We start from the raw sequence: 16,665 nt of genomic DNA on the forward strand, positions 1-16,665 counted from the left end.
AACATCTATCCTTTCTTACAAACTACAGAGTTTTAGCCTTCTGACTGCCTGCTCGAATCATTGTGTTTTCCTTTGCAACATCGCACGGTTCAAGGTCCAGCGCTTATACACGAGAAATCAATTATTTCATTTTTTTTCTCCCTTTAATCATGCATGTACTTGCTAAAGAAAAGATAACGATTTCGACCTCTTGCACTATTGACGAGATGATTTCCCTTACCCTTGGCATTAATCAATATATTGAGTTGAAAATGTAAATAAATTGAACTTGATTGCAGGGCCAACCATGCGGTGTAGCCTTAGTTTGTCTAACAAAATAGAATATTGAGCCATATTTTTCATTGTAACTTGCACGTACACATTGATACCTGATTATACCATTCGTTAAAATAATTCAGTACCACGTTGCACAAGCTGCCTCATTCAAATGCTCAAAAACCATCTCATGATACATTATACATATCATAAAAAACATATTCATTTTACACTAGGACGTCACCATCCTTACAGCACAACACAATACACAACCCCATAATAGCTGCTTCCAACGATCAAAGATTCGAGAAACATATTGACTGCACTACGTTAAACACATTCAAACTTAGTCCATATTGTTAAACAACATGTGCATTGGCTGCACGTTGCGCAAACCTACAGGATAGTAAAAAGAAAACTAAATGATAAGGATGGATCAACCACCCATGTTTTGTTCAAAGTTTTATCGGAGCCCCCCTGGTGAGAAATTAACCTCAGAACAACTAACATCTCTGTCACGACTCTACACATTGTTCGGAAAAGACCCGGTTACCGAGTGCATGGCCCATTCCAGGAGCCGTGCACATAGGTTTGAGTGTGCGTACCTAAATGCATAATGCTCATGCGATCAATCCCTTGTTGCTACTTTCCTCCGAATGCTATTGTATCTTCTTTCCCGGTGTACTTCGGTTTCAATACCAGTTTCAGTTTGCTTACTCCAGACAAGACATTACATCCTTCGGTGTGCATGGGCTGCTAGTTATCGTTTTCTTTTGCTCGCGCGTTTCCTTCACCTCTAACATGCGTTTCTTTTTCTCGCAAGATCTGGCGATTTTCGTGAACCTTCCCTATTTCTCCTCAATGCAAGCCATCGGTACGATCGCGTGCTTAGATGTTACCTTGTTTATGCTGCAGAGAAAGGGTGGCTCAGTTTAAAAATCCCCATCACTCGAGTCTATCGAGTAATCTCAGGCGTAAAACTCCCTATTGTTTGCATTCTTCGCGTAGGTGTTGGCCGTCGGCGATCGCTTCGGTTCGTCCAGAGCATACGAACCTTCATCCTTTTTTCGCATCCTGTAAACAATGAACATTACCACCAGTATGGCGCATAGCAGACCGACGACAGCTCCTCCGATTACAGCTAAAATGGCAATTTAAAAATCGTGTAAAATTTCCTCTCACTATTATCAACAGCAAACGCTCAACTTACCAGCTAGAATGCCTGGCTGCGCAAAGAAGCTAGCCGTTCGGTCATCGTTTTTGGCATTCATTATCAAAACGCCACTGCCAGCTCCGAACGGAGTACTATCGTGATGAATTTTACTGCCCTCTGTTGGTGTTATATGATGCCGGGGCAGCCCACCGAGGTCGAGGTCGTTCTCTACTGGCTCGAGGATGCCACTTCGCGAGTATCCACCGCCGGATTGCGAGGATCCCGACGACGACGAAGAGGACGATTTGCTATTATCCTTACCAACTGGCACTGGTGCGTAGGTGTGAGATAGAACGAGAGAAACGATATCCTCGCAAGGTTAATGACTGAAATTCTAAACCTTTTTTTTGCTCGGAAAGCATGATGCCAGTACAGAGTGGCTCTCATACACAAAACAGAAGGTTTCAAAAATCAAGACCAAAACAATCATCACTAAACTAGATTAATGGAAAACAACTAGCTGGAACTGAACGCAAAAACAAACAAACTCAAACCAAACGCGCTTTTACGGAGCTATTCCTTGTAAGCACGCGAACGATATTATATGAAGGTGTGAAACAAACTGCAATACAAAAACATAAACACGATAACCGAATGACACGTTTTTAGCTCGCAAATAATCTCACAATGAGAAGATTATGCGAGCGATGAGATTGTGAGCAATTTAAGGAGGCGTATGAAGATGGTGGCTTGAACTGATTGGAATGATGTATATAAATGAAACGATTATCAAAACTTGATAGGCTTGATGATAAGACAGATAACGATAACAATGAAACGATGCATACATCGATGGAATGACATATGGCGATATATTTGTGATTGTTTCATGCAGCTAAATATAGTGCATCCAGCCATAGTGAAATTTAAAGCACTTTCGAAACAAACGAGAGCTGTCGATAGTCATAGAACGAGAAAATATTCATGCAAAACAGTTGTCTTTAAGAGGTAATGTGTCAAGAGAGTAAAAAGAATTGAGAAAAAAATCAAAAGAAAAGACGCCATGGCCACAAAGGGCAACAATAAAAACGAAAAAAGGTACAAGGTAAGAGTACGGAAGTTATAGTCAGTAGGCTGAAAGACAGGAAATGTTAGTAAGACAAAAAGTCTTTCTAATTTGCGAGGGCACAAACGATCACAGCATGGAAAATTTTTGCCAACACATGTTGGAATTGGCAAATCACACATTCGATTATGTTATGTTTTTTGTATGTTCCACAGTCATCTTCCACCTTTTGCTTCTGATTCATGTTCTACGTTGGAGTTTGATTCTGTTTGTTTTTTCTTCTTATCCCTACGCTGGAAAAGGAAGTAGATAATATTTCAATTCAGAACACCACACCATGGTGCTGTCGATGTGACGGAGGGACCTCAAACTACGAGATGATGTTCGAACGATACCACCAACATAGAAGGAGCTCTGCTCATCATCGCGACCCACACCAAGGCAACCGGTTGCTGCTAGCAGGAAGACATTTTGATCATATTTATGATCATGTTTGATTGGAAGGGATCTCAGAGTGATAAATGAAGGAAAATAATAATAGAAATAAAGCCATGCAAACAAAACTGACTGTCTTCGTCGTCGGTGGTCGATGGATCAACGTTGGATAGGTTGGTGTCTGTGTAGAGATCATTATCATCATGATCACCTGATCCTGGCAGGTTATCAGTGCCCCCGCGCAGAACGTTTAGGTTTCCGCCGGACGACGAAGAGGACAGCGACGATCGACTCGAGGTAGAATCTTCGTCATCATCTCCGAACCCGGAACCGGATGCTTCGTCGTCCTCTTTCTCTAGATCGTCACGAACCTGTGAACGAAAGATCGCAAATGTGAGATATTTCCGATAGTGTAAGGGTTTGTGATCATACTACATTGGATACTTACTTCTCCACGGCTTCCAGAACCTTCCAGACCTTCATCGTCAATGTAGATGTCATTTTGATTAGACGGTGCAACACCGAATGAAGAACTACTATCGAGATTTAAATTCCCGTGGTTCGAATTCTGCAAAAGAAGAAAAGATTTAAAACATGTTAAAATTGAATCATTTTCTATACAACACATTCTGGGAAGAAAAACTTCGTGCAACTGATAATCATCCAATAGGAATTTAATATTAATTATTTTGCTTTGTTCATTCGTCAGTTCGTGGTTTGTTCAACATTCTACACAAAGGAAAGGTAGCACCATTTCCCTCGGGGCCCAACTTTTGCACCGCATGATGATGACGTAGTTATACGCTGCTGTGTCCTAGTTTATGATAATTCAATGCCATTTCACAGCGCAGAAACAGAAACAATGCCTGCTATGACGTGCATGAATGACAATACCCTCGCCTTCTTTTCCGTGGGTAAATGTTATTTATTGATTTTTGTTGCGTTACTTTAACCAAATTGCATAACTCCGGATAACACATAATTGCTAGGAAGCGGAAACCGTGGAAATTCATACAGGAACATCAGGGAGTTGGGAAGTTGTGGAGCCCGTTAAGTAAAGTTCGTTTCCTTTTCATCACGTAACGATATGGGAGAGGGCGCGTTCCATGAGTAGTAGATAGTGCACGTATAAACACACACTCATGCGTCACCAGCATCGTTAAGCAAAGGGCTTCGGAGAGAACGACCGCCCGAAACGAATCCTAATTAAATTATCTACAACACCACACCTTCCATTATGCATACGGTATTAGCCAATGGTTTTGTCCGATATCGTGAGTGAGTCGTATAGTTCAGAGGTTCCATGGGTCACAAAGCATGAACGCAGGACTTTGCTAATTATGCTACATATGTAACAGGACCAATGACCAAATTACTATTGCTAGCTTAGATTTATAAAGGTGAAAGGACGTTTAGATGGCAATCTTCGTCGTTTCCTTACAAATATTATGACTATGGGATGAGTTGTTCAGATGACTGTTCTTTATTCCTTTTATCGTATTTCTCTTGAGTTAGCAAACTGCAAACCTGACAGCTCGGGATGCAAATTCCCCGAAAGTTTCAATCTGTTTTAAAGGTGAAGAATCATACGAAATCATCTGTCTGCATGTGTTGCTGTGGAATGGCGTGAAATGTCCTTATTCCTTGGCCTTCGTAATCCACAAAAAGGATGATCGGACCTTTGCAACTCCGTTGACAGGTTTCCTAGACACATTTCACACATACTGATACACAACCACACCGCACAGCAATACGCCTATGCTGCGATGAGCATAAAAATGAAATAGGCTAAAAAGATGTCATATACATGGGGACTTCAATGAAAGCAACTCGCCATAGGAATCATTGACGCCCTTCTCGACGGGTGGGCAGGCGGTCGCACAGCAAAACCTTTCATATTTCGTTTTCCAAACTTTCTTCCAACTTCCCGGAAGGACACATTGGGCCACGGATACACGTGGATGATGTTCAAGACAACAGCTAGCAGAATACGGAGGCCGAAAGAAAGGACACGAGAACAAGAACCAAGCCCCTTTCTGGATGGTTATCGACACACACGCACGCACACGCACATATTCAGGCACGTCATCTAAACGGATGGCTTACCCTGGTGCAAAAACACAAAAACCGAAACACACCGCTACACGGTCAAAATGCTACAAAATGAATGCACCGCAGCGGAGGTCCTGAATCGTCCTGAATACACGATCAGAGTCCAAGCTCCGGAAACTCTTCGCACTAACGCACGACAAAAACGGTAGAGTATCGGTCGATTCACGCGTTCAAAGCTGGCTCCGTGTGAGCAGACACGGTTGGGAGCTCTCCAAGTATCCGCTCGTGAAGGAACATCTCCACCAAAAAACCTGCCACACCACACTGTACTCTGGCCCCGATAACGCGGCAGCAGCAGCGAGGGAGCTTTCGAGAACATTTAGGTTCGATTTTTGTTCTAGATTTAATTTGCTCACGTTTCACGCGAATTTCGCGAATGTGCTGAGATAGCTGCGTGCTCTCCCCGGCAGTTATTCGCTCTGTTCCTGGGCGCCATGTTCGGCAGCATGTTTTCTCTCGTTTTATTAAACTTCCATGGTGACGGATGAAATTAGGAACTGCGACAGCATAAAGGGGCATCCAAATTCATATCTTCCGAGCTCCCAGTTATCTTTGTCCATGTGAGAGATTGCGGGGGGATTTTCCCTTCAATCGGTTATAAAGGACGATTTCCTTTCGAGGCGTTTCCAGGTGGTCGAACAACTAAAAGCTCACCCGTAGGGCTGCGAAATAACAACAGCTAACTATGCGGATGATGTACATGCGCGAACGTTAGAGACGACTTCCGCCTGTGGAGTGATTTTCTCCAACACTCATGCACTGTTTTCCCTGAGCACACTCTCCCATGGCAGAGAGAAAAATCTCACAGTCAAGTCGATTTGTGCAGCTTCCACGAGGTGAAATGAAAATCACGGCAGTGTGAGAATTTGCCACTGAGTGCGTCTCACTTTCGACTCACTTTCATCTCAGCGCTGTCTTTTCGACTCACCACTGGGGGTGGAGCTTTTTTAGCTTTGAAAGCTCACCACATTCTAAAAACGAGCTACTGAATCGATCTGTATTCGTCAGCAGGTTGTCAGCTACAAAAAAAATTATCTATTGAATGCATTAAAGTGTGCATATTTACAAGATTTTATAAAAGGGGATAATACAAAATGTTCTACTTTAAACAAAACCTCATTAGACAGAAAAATCAATGTAACAGATAAAAAAAAACCTTTCAGAGCAGCGATGAAATAGAAACCCATCGGCCATTACACATATTTTTCTATTTGCGGTCATAAAATTGAAAAAAAAGTTATACAGTACTTTCTATTCAATAAAAAACGAACATGTGGCAGTAGTTACAACGTACAGTAAGATAAGAAAGTAATGTCGGTATGTTGAGGTCATCAGTCCATTGTCGAGACGCTCGCACAACTATTATTGTTATTCATTTAAGAACGGCCTGGCCGTATTTAGATTTGAATAATTATTAGTGAGCTGAAAGGCATTTCCTCCCAACAGCCGCAGAGAGCCTTATCCCGGGCTGACTCGGTTACTCGCACAACTGATGAACAAAAGAACACTAAGGCATTCTTAGTTGCATGCGTGTCGTCAGTTCTTAGAATATTGTTTGTTATAGAGACTGAACCTTATTGGCTGCCTTCGCCTCTTTCTTAGAATATTATCTTTACTGGGTGAGTGTGAAAATTATAGCAATGATCGCACATTTTAGCAGGTTCAAAACAGATAGCAAACATACGTGTGTTAAATATCACATAGCTAAATAAAATATGAAGTACCAGGCATCGTTTGTTTTATAAAACAAACCCGAGTAATATTTACAATATGCACAGCAACGAATCTGCGCAGTAACAGTTGCAGCACAAGATATAAAACTAAAATAAACATAAAGGCAACAGATAAACTAAAACTATTGGTGAGTAACAGCTGCTCGAAAAAATTCCCACGAACAGGACAAAGAAATGATAGAAAAATAATCGAAAGAATTGTCGCTCCTTCTAGATCCAATGAGTATGTAATACTAAACGAAGGAACCAACCACACAAAGGCGCACAAATGCGTGCAGTATAGTCATATTCTGACAAACTGAACAAATAAAAGCGATTATAGCGTACCAGCAAAATCAGCAGGATACAGAGAATACCCAAACACGATTAAATAAGCCATTCTAAATATTGTTATGCTTTCTAAATATTAAAATCACCTGTTAATCTAGGTCTAGGTCCGTTTGAATCAGCCGATTATTTAAAAAATCAGCAACGTAAATTCTACGTAGAAGAAAACACGCAACCTTCAACACGACTATAAGCTGATGGCAAACAATCTGGCGGAACGAAAAGAAAAAAGTGCACACCGATAAGATAACGATGAACAACATAATTGGCGAAATCCGCTGTTTGCTGTCTGCGGGTTTAATCTCCGCTAACTAAACGTACAATCGCACAAAAGATATACTTCACAGCGATGTATAATCACGGCCAGATAAGGATATCTCTATGTCCCGTAAGCTTTTATTAGCAATCACAAAAGCAGATGGTCGTTCTGACGACAAAAGACAAGCCAATTCTTAAGAGCCTTAATGTAAGCACCAAGCTAAGTACCTTTCGTAAGCTGTCAGATAACGATAGGAAAACAAAATCACTGCAAAGGGGTGGATTTTTCTTCAATTAATTCCTACCCTCCAAAAGTCGGTGTCTCGGTGTGGTTGTGGAAACCCAGATCTAGAGCATTCACATCACCAACCAACGATTGCAAGTCGTTTCGCCACTTATAAGTTTGCAATTTGTCAATTAGAGCCGTCAAGTCGAGGTCGTTTTGGCCGCTCGAGCGGGGAGGAGACTCGTTTCATCGGTCGATATTGGGCCCGATTTTCTACATGCCCCCTTTGTTGGTTTCCTGTGTGATCGTGTATGTGTGAGGGTGTGGGTGTGTGTGTGCTTGTCAAACACTAGCAGCGTCTGGGGGAAAGATGATATTCGCTCTTTCTGCCCGTGGAATGCCAGCCTCGTTTAAGTGTCTCCTCGTCATCCGGCCATTCGTTATCGAACGGAAAAGCCACCAGAGGGCGCTCCTACAAGTAGGCGCTCGCGTTCGTCCTTTCCACGGCTTTTTCCCCGTGTGAGGGGGAGAAGGGTTTTTCCGGCAAGCAGATTGAATGCAGCGTCTTCACCGTACGCTGAACCAAGAACCGGATATTTAATTCCACCACGAATCCTTCTTCATCTTCTCGACGCTGGGAGAAGGTCCTTTCCCGTCACAAACGTACGGTGGCCGCCTATTAACGCCGGCTTGCTTGTGTGTGTGTGTGGTCGTAAGCATGCCAAAAGGATGACGATTCTCGGTTCCTGTTGTTCCTTCCTGCATCCTGGGCGTTTGCGAGATTAAATTTAATATTCCACCCTGAAAGGAGTGAATCGTGATGTGAATTATCCGGCATCGTGCTTCACTTCTCCTTTTTCCCGGAGGTGATATGCCTTTCGAACTGCTCGAACGCGTTTTGCTAATAGAATGGCGCACGTGGAGGCTTTTCTTGGTCACCCAAAAATCCCCGAGCATGATACCTCACAGAAGGCAAGTCTCTACATCATTAGGTGTTCGAAAAAGTGCGCCACAAAAGAGCACGGAGATAAAGCAGACTTAGGATGTTCACGGTCCCGTCAAAGGCAGCCGCTGAACAAATTGTCTGAAACAGCGTTTTTTTTTCGCTGTTTTAGATCCGTATATAAAAAACTCTTGCGCCATAAAAGACGACCCGAAACGCTGGCTTATCTGGCGCTCGAAAGCTTTGCTACGGTGGCAAGACCCACACACAAAATCCGCCCACCAGACGGCGATGTGAACCGGTCTTGGTCGTCCCGTTGTAGGACGATTGCTTTTCTTTCATCAGCCGAAACTTTCCAATACTGCACACACCCCAAAAAGCGCACCCTCTAAGGCCGCGGGGGTTGAGAATATCGTACCATCTGCCGGTCGCAAATTGAACCAACGAAAAGTCAGGCTCGGCTGGTGGGGGCATTCATTTTTTTTTGTCTCAAAATCTCAAAAACAAAACGCCCAAAGTCTCGTTAGTTAACCGTTGTTTTTCTTTTTATTTTAGAAACAAAGCACTGCCTAATTGCGCTTGTGTTTCGTTTGAATCTTCGCGAGGAATGTAAAGGATCCTCCACCGGTCTGTGGGTGGGTGTTGTTTTAATGTTGCCACATTTGTGGATTTTTTTTTTTGATCATGTAAATAAGCCAATAAATGCTAAACAAAACACAATCTCCCGTCGCAATCAAACTCGAAGTCCGTCCAATCGATACTGCTTGCTGCTGCTATCGACGATGATCAATTCGCCTCAACTCATTCATGCTGCGCTGCTAACCTACCTACCCTTCTTGAGGTCCTCCTCCCTTCTCCTACCCCCACCAACTCGCTACCACACCGATCTACATGCCAAGTCCATTAAAAATGGCGCCGGTGTCCACATCAAAACACGTTTTTTCATAGCAAAGGTGTATGCTGGTACCGATGTAAAGGCACACGTCTGCGTCTCAAACCCCCACCCCGTTCACCACCCTTGTAGGAGTGAACGTGCCAACACCTCACCCTGTCAATCATTCGCCCGCCTCCGCCCACTACAGTTCGCGCCTTCTCCCTCCTCCCACCACCCCCTGGGGGTCCATTATCATCATCGTCATCGTCATCATAATTACACACAGCTAGGCAACGAGTCTGTCTCAAAGCTTGTTCGCAGGATTGCTGAAATCCCCCCCCCCGTGCCTTCGGGGGGGATTAACACGTGCAAGTGGGTGGATGGGTGGGTGCGTGCGAGCGCCATCTGGTGGAATTTTCCACATTCCACGGCCCAGGGGTCTCGGGCTTGCATTCTACTGGCTCCTGCTGCTTGGTTCTGTGGCTGGTGTGTGTCGTTCTTGATTATGGGGCGGCCATCATCGTCGTTTGCGTGGTGTGGCTCGTACCCGCACACACGCACGTGCACCAATACCAAGGGTTGGCGCACGCCTGGAGCTCATTCATTCATTCAATCCCTGGCGCTGGGGAGGGAGCTTTTGGCGAGAGGTTTCAAAGATTTTCTCGCCGCCCACAACCGCCGAGATCAAGGTTTGGTTGGTTCTTACACACATCCCGCTATCTCACTCTCTCACTCTCTCATCGATATCCTCTCTCTGTTTTACTCAATGCGAGGGATGCTCCATGGCTTCATCCGGTTTCTTCTTGGGGAGTTGGAAGAAACCCGCCTGGAAAGCATCCAACAAAACATCTCTATTCTCTATTCTCTCAAAGCCCAAAACAGTCGGTTTGTGAGGTTTCGATTGCTTCGCTTGTGGCCCTTTTTTGTTGGTCACACACTCGCGGCAAGGGCCCTTTTTTGAATGTCGCAAAATCCGGTGTATGCTATGCTATGCTGGAGGGCGTGAGTGGAAGGGAAGGTGGAGGGTGGAAGGAGCATAAAATCAATATAAATACACAACATCGAGCACGCATACACCCGCAGCAACATGCGACTGCTAACGCACACACACGCACGCTCGCACACATTCTACGCATCATCGCGCGTTACAGAAATCTCTCCGCTCTCCCGTTGGAACACCACCTCCCCACACCATCCAGGTTCCTGTCTGCCGCACCGTTCCTTTCAATATCATCCCTTCTTGCATCGGAAAAAAAATAATAAGGGAAGCAGCACCCACATAACACGGCACGCACACTACGTTACGCCTTTGGGCAGGGGTTTCTCATTTACACAGGGTTACTCTCTCGCACGCTCTCTCTCTCTCTCTCGCTCTTTCTCGTATGCCCACCAACAGGATATGGTTGCTCGGATGCGTGAGGTGCGCAAGAATGCGATGTTGGGCAGAAGGGCCTTTTGTTTTGTGCATGATATTACAATAAACCTCTGCAGGCAGCAGGTACTTCACACACACGCATGGAGAGCATGTTTCGAGATCAAATCTCGTCGTTTGTTGGGTTGGCTCGTTGATTCAATTGGTGGCCAATTGGGGTTTGGTTCGCTCCCCAAAAAAAAAACAAAAAAGAAGTGAAAAAAACGCATCAGAGTGTTGTGTTCATACAACTCCAACAGCTCCAACAACACAAGGGGCTGGCATTCTCTCACGTCCTCCTCAATCCATCTCATCCTCCCGTTGTGTTCTGTAGTTTGCTCGCGGCTCCCGTAAACGATGATGGCCCTTTTCTCGAGCTACACACACACACACACCAGCACACACAAGAATGATGTTCCCTGCTGCTGCTGCTACTGCACCGCCCTACCGATCGTTCCCTTCATGGCCACCATCACCGGGTGGTACAGAGGGAAAAGGGCATCGAGGCAGGTGTGTGTATGCGTGTGTGGCGAGAGAGAGAGAGAGAGAAAGAGAGATCGAGACTGATCGTGTGTAAAACCCTCAGGACTCGGGGTTGGATTCGTGGAAATAAACACAACATCGGATGGGGAACGTTCACCATGGATGTGTAAGAGAAGGAGGTGGGGGAGATCATCATGGATTGGGGAGAGGGGATCATCATCATCATCATCATCATCTGTGGGAGCTATAATAAACACACATCCATACGGCCCGTTCGCAACAGCTTTCCAAGAAGAGTAGCACGCGCGCGGTCTGCAAAGGGCCAGAAGGGAAGGACCCTAAGGGATGACGGGGGGGGGGGGGGGGGGCTTGTGGTCGCGGCATTAGCTGCCACCCGAGAATTGGTTGGATTGTTTTGTTATTTGTTTCACGTTCCGCGTACGATCGTTCCTCGCTTCTCGATCATCGCGCGCGGAAATGGGTGTTTCGGAGAAAAGCAGGCATAGGAACGAAACGAGATGGAGGATAATAATACCTGATCATTGGTGGCCGCGGCGGCATCCGCCGGTGCCGCCGATGGGATCGCAACAACCAGCAACACGGCCAGCAGCGCTGCCAGCAACGTCACGGCCGAGGACCATTCGAATGGTTTGCTTTTGCTGCTGTAGCTGTTGTTGTTGAGCTGCTTGTGGAACATCATTTTCGTGGCGTTTATGATCTCGATCTTGCCTCTCTTTCACTCTCCGTCTCACAGGTGGGCGAGGGATTTGTTGTGCGAAAATAATCACACCAGCACGGGACAGAGATTCGATTGCTTTTTCACGCACCGAATCGAAAATACAAAATATTGGACGGTTTTTTTTTTGGTTGCGGCTTTCTTCCTCTTCTTGTTGTTGTTGTTTGATCCACTATTCTCTTCGCGCCTCACGATCTGAGGTTGTACACACACGCACGCACGCACACACTTTGATTCACTCTCGCTATCTTTTTCTTGCTTTATCTCTCTCACTCTCTCTCCCTCGCACACGCAACGAATGGGAAAAGAACCGAACCCGCGGGGGTTGGAAAAATCCCTTACGCTATAGGAACGCTACACGGTAACACAACATGCACACAGCAACACACGCGACACACACGGGCAAATGCTCCACCACCAAAGGATGTGTGTGGTGCCCTGCGGGGGTGGCTTTAATACACGCACTTTTCTTCTTCACGCTGCTAACACGACGCTACGCATTCAAAGCCTGTGCACCGAACGTGCAATTGGAAAAACACTCATCAGCGTGTGCGTAGGGGAATAAAATGCAGAAAAAAAAACAATCCTCACGGCCTTCTGCGATGGTGGCTGCACTGTGATTTAACGCTGGTTTTACTCCCGAGCGTGGAAATTGCACGTTGTTGGCTCGTTTGGTGCCTTAAGAATTCTCGCCCTGAACAATATCCTAGCCAACACACCGAACCCAAGGCTCGAACGGAACGTTGCAGGCCTGCTGACGGTGTTGTTGGGTACACGAACGCAATCCTCGAGCACGATGGTTAATTTTCCAGCGCAATATAGAGAATTCAGGCGACGGCGAGCATCAACTCACATTCCGGGCGGATGGCGACATCCGGACGTAGAAACGGGGGCTAGAAATACACGCACACACACGCAAATCGTCCACTAGGCACACTGTCGGGTTGTTGAGCTGTTTGCTTGCTTTTTTGCTTCTTCTTCTTCTTCTTCTTCTTCTTTCTCCTCCTCTTTTCTGCTCGCTCTCCAGCGCCTGGCTGGACGACTATTGCGCGGAGCCACGGAAACGTAGGAAATTCGTATTCCTCCAGACGCACGGGGTCACATTACGCGATTATGCTGACAAAAACCGAGCGCACGAATACTCCAGCGTACGTTGCGTAAATTGACGGACACACACCGAGGCCAGGGGCACTGGTTTTTCGCTTGGTTTACTAGCTTTTTTCGCAGCAGCGACTTTTCACATGCACCATGCTATTCCTCGTGAAAGTGATGTTGTAGTGACCGCCATGTTGGATCGCAGTTTGACAATCGAGCACAGGGCTGGCAGCTAGCGGGCAGGTTAGCCCGTAGCAATTCCAGCGCGGCCATGTTGAATTTGCGTTTGACAGATACGGGTTGGCCAGTGTATGGCAAAGGTGTATCCACTGTCGTAGCCGTTGTGCGATTGGTTGTGGTGTATGCAAAATAGCACACGATTAATATGCAACTAATCAAATGGTTAGGCGGAAGCATCATCAAACAACGTCATTTACATCTGTTTATGAACGAAAGGTGATAATGCTCCTGGGCTTGCTAAGCTTGCAGATTCCAAATGTGCATAGTTTTAAATGTTTGAAGAGCAACAATCGAGCGACTGTTTTTAAAACTAGTTTACATTCTCTGCATTATTAACTAGCCAGTAGATAGCGAAAAAAATACACCTACTTCTTGATTAGTTTGAGGTTGAAACAAGGTGGATCTTAATTTCGCTGACCGATATATTATACAAAATTGAATTAACAACTTCAACGTCTTAATTTACGTTAGCACCTCCCGGTAACGGCATATGCCACCACACCGCACTTGATTGGCACCCTTCGAACCTAGGCGAAACAAAAAAAATCAATTGAGGTTTTGTTCAATGCTCAATCACTTCATCCTCTACCCCGCGAGTCACCGCACCCGTACGCAGCAGCGATTTGAGCAAAATGATTCGAAATTACGCCGCATCATTAAACTGTTGGGTGTCGGGAGGAGCGCGCGCTTTCACCGCAATTAAACCACGTGCGTATCAGGCGGGGCATGAGAGCATGATAATTGTATACTAAATCTGGGTTGCAATTTTGGACCGGCCGAATACAACAATCGGCAACGAATAAATCACCAACAGCAACAACAACAAAAAATGACGAAATAATAGTAGCGCTTGGAAAACTACACATGATAATTCCTTGCCAGCATCCCCACCTTCATGAAGCGAACTACTCCGTAGAAAGTGCACATTTGTGTGGCGTTTCTTATGCACTTCGGTTGTTTTATCCCTCGCTTTATCTATGCTTCTTTGGCGCCCAGATGCCAAGCCTTTTTTATTCGACATTACTCAATAGCAAATTGGTTTGTGCCGATTTCTTCAGTTCTCACACAAATTTGACCTTCCTAGCCTACTGCGTGGGCTGCAGTATTCCATTTTTCCTATACTAGCGTCTAGTTACCGAGGTCTAGTTGCGTTAACAACGGATCAGAATAAAATATTGTTATAGTAAATAGTTATAGTAACTGGGTGTACAGCTATCTATCGTTTATTTTTGTAACAATCTACTACCACTATTGTCCCGCTTCTTCCTACTTCCTGTGTTACTGTAGAGGCAGTCGGCAGTCGGGGGTAAAATTCACAAACCTTTTGCCAACTCCCTGCTCTGTTTCTTGCTTCTGTTTCACACTTTTATCTCAAACGGAATGGTGTAGTTTGTGATAACTCATCAACAAACAAGACCCCAATTTCGGTTCGGGAGTCCTAGATACACGTTTTTAAACACAGAGTCGCCCGCAATGCAAGGGAGTTTCGTGTCCACTCTACGATCGTTTGAACTATATAAATACACCTCGCGTTGGAGTCGAAGGCGGGATCAAAGAGGATGGAGCCTTCCCAACGCACTGCTAGGAGCGCTAGTGCGACGACGACGACGACGGGCCTTTGGTTGATTCGCGATCCTTGCAGCATTCCTTTAAACGCACCCCCAAAAGATCATTCGATCTTGTGGCCAGCTTTCAGCAACAGCGAAGGTGACGACGGTACGGACAAGGATAACGGCACTGGAGCGCCCTCTAGCGACGAAAGCGATCGCACCATTAACCTGCTCTCGGGAACCGAGTTCGAATTCGAGGTGTTATCGTCTCCATCGCCATCGTCCTCATCTCTCGCCACACTCGAACTGTTGGCACCGCCTTCATCTCCACCACGGTGCAGCTTCCGCAACGCTAGCTGCCGGTTTAGTTGTGCCGTTTCTTGGTTAATTTTAGCTGTCTCCAGATCGGTCTTCAATATCGCCATCCGCACCTCGTGTTCGCTCTGATGTTGCGCCTGCAGCAACTTCGAAAGACACGCGGCACTCGCGCTTCTATCCATCGGTACAGGTGATCCTCCACGGGCCTGTACGCCATCGTTACCATCGGGATCGTGCAGCAGTGCACCATTTCCACCGTTTACTAGCCCCGGCAGCATGTGGTTGCTTGCACCGATCACGTTGGGGCCGCCACTGGTCGGTGATTCGGGACCGTGGTTAACCGTCGTCAGGATTTGTGCCTCCTGAAATGCGTTCTTCCAGTGACCCAGCTCGCTCATACGGTTGAAGCGATTCTTCAGCAGGTTCAACGCCTCAAGCGTGTTGCTTAGGTCCACCTGCGAGAGGTTAGCATTCGCAGCAGCACCATGTGCCAGCTCGGCCAGGTTCGATTCGCTTCCAAACGCCGTCCGGTTGTAGGCGTCCAGGCTTTCGAGCAGTTTGTTCCCGGTGGCGGTGTTATTGTTATTATTATTGTTGTTTCCGGCAGCTCCGCTTGCGTTCAGGTGATGATGATGATCACTGTTCGCTAGCCGGCTTGCGAAACTGGACGCCAACAGCTCGTTGAAGCGACTGTGAGCCGCTTCCGCAGCGGATGATCCCGTCCCGAATGGGGACGATGCACTCGAAAGTCCTCGCAGCCGTGGGTACTTCGTCTGTGGTCCTTTATCGTAGTCATCCAGCTCATCGTGGGAGTCTTCCTTCAGCTGCACCTCGCAGATACTTTGTGAGGTTTTGTCCCTAGCGAAAAAAAAAGAACCCACAAAAAGGTTAGGTTTCCTGTAAGGTTCGAAAAGTGTCGCTACGTCACCTACCACATCGAGGAACTCTCATCATCGTTCTCATCGCTACAATCCTTAATCGAAACCCCCTGCGGTAGGTTCTCCTCCAGCGACAACTTCATCTTCGAGTAGTCCACATCATCCATCAGCTCGTTCTTGCACACCTTCTTCGCTTCCTGCATAAACTCCCAGATCTCGAACGTGAACTGGCTCGGTTTCTTGCGATCGGCCACCTCCTGCCCGAAGCGCTGTATCCGCTGCTGGTAGTCGAGCATCTCTGCCCGCGTGCAGGCCTTCATCCGGCGCCATTGCTCCTTCAACCGGTTGCAGTTCCGGTCGGTGCCGAACGCGATCGCAAACTGCTGGTGGATGATCTTCCAGGCGCGGTTCTTCAGCGTCGTCAGCGCACTGTCCAGCCGCTTGTTCTCGATGATGTGCATGTCCTTGCGGCACAGCTCGAGCAGGAAGTGTTTCTCCTCGTACGCCCAGTTTTGGGTGCGCTCGCGCTTCTTAAAGCGCTGCGCCTGCCCGAGGCTACTATTTTGCAGCAT

The 16,665-nt window shown here is 46.3% G+C and overlaps 2 protein-coding genes across 2 annotated transcripts; both read right to left on the reverse strand.

The window, feature by feature from the left end:
• Positions 1 to 1,223: 1,223 nt before the first annotated feature.
• Positions 1,224 to 11,976, reverse strand: LOC128724500 (syndecan). Its single transcript, XM_053818224.1, has 5 exons — positions 11,812 to 11,976; positions 3,358 to 3,477; positions 3,043 to 3,280; positions 1,466 to 1,738; positions 1,224 to 1,396 (listed from the first exon to the last, which is right to left on the reverse strand). The coding sequence occupies exons 1-5, from the start codon at positions 11,974 to 11,976 to the stop codon at positions 1,224 to 1,226; spliced, it is 969 nt and encodes a 322-aa protein (XP_053674199.1).
• A 2,368-nt stretch (positions 11,977 to 14,344) lies between these two features.
• On the reverse strand, positions 14,345 to 16,665 carry LOC128725271 (uncharacterized). The gene is made up of 2 exons (XM_053819001.1): positions 16,148 to 16,665; positions 14,345 to 16,073 (listed from the first exon to the last, which is right to left on the reverse strand). Exons 1-2 carry the CDS (start codon positions 16,663 to 16,665, stop codon positions 15,017 to 15,019), a joined length of 1,575 nt encoding a protein of 524 aa, XP_053674976.1. The 3' UTR covers positions 14,345 to 15,016.

The sequence above is a fragment of the Anopheles nili genome, chromosome 3, assembly GCF_943737925.1.
Source record: "Anopheles nili chromosome 3, idAnoNiliSN_F5_01, whole genome shotgun sequence".
Classification (NCBI taxonomy): domain Eukaryota; kingdom Metazoa; phylum Arthropoda; class Insecta; order Diptera; family Culicidae; genus Anopheles; species Anopheles nili.

Excerpts from the sequence above, each read along its gene's own strand:
- LOC128724500 (XM_053818224.1), bottom strand. The coding sequence starts at position 11,976 with ATGATGTTCCACAAGCAGCTCAACAACAACAGCTACAGCAGCAAAAGC. Across the intron at positions 3,478-11,811 it reads CCGCGGCCACCAATGATCAG|AATTCGAACCACGGGAATTT; the intron begins GTATTATTATCC and ends CTTCTTTTGCAG. Across the intron at positions 1,739-3,042 it reads GACCACCGACGACGAAGACA|TGCCAGTTGGTAAGGATAAT; the intron begins GTCAGTTTTGTT and ends CCTACGCACCAG.
- LOC128725271 (XM_053819001.1), bottom strand. The coding sequence starts at position 16,665 with ATGCTGCAAAATAGTAGCCTCGGGCAGGCGCAGCGCTTTAAGAAGCGC. Across the intron at positions 16,074-16,147 it reads GATGAGAGTTCCTCGATGTG|GGACAAAACCTCACAAAGTA; the intron begins GTAGGTGACGTA and ends TTTTTTCGCTAG.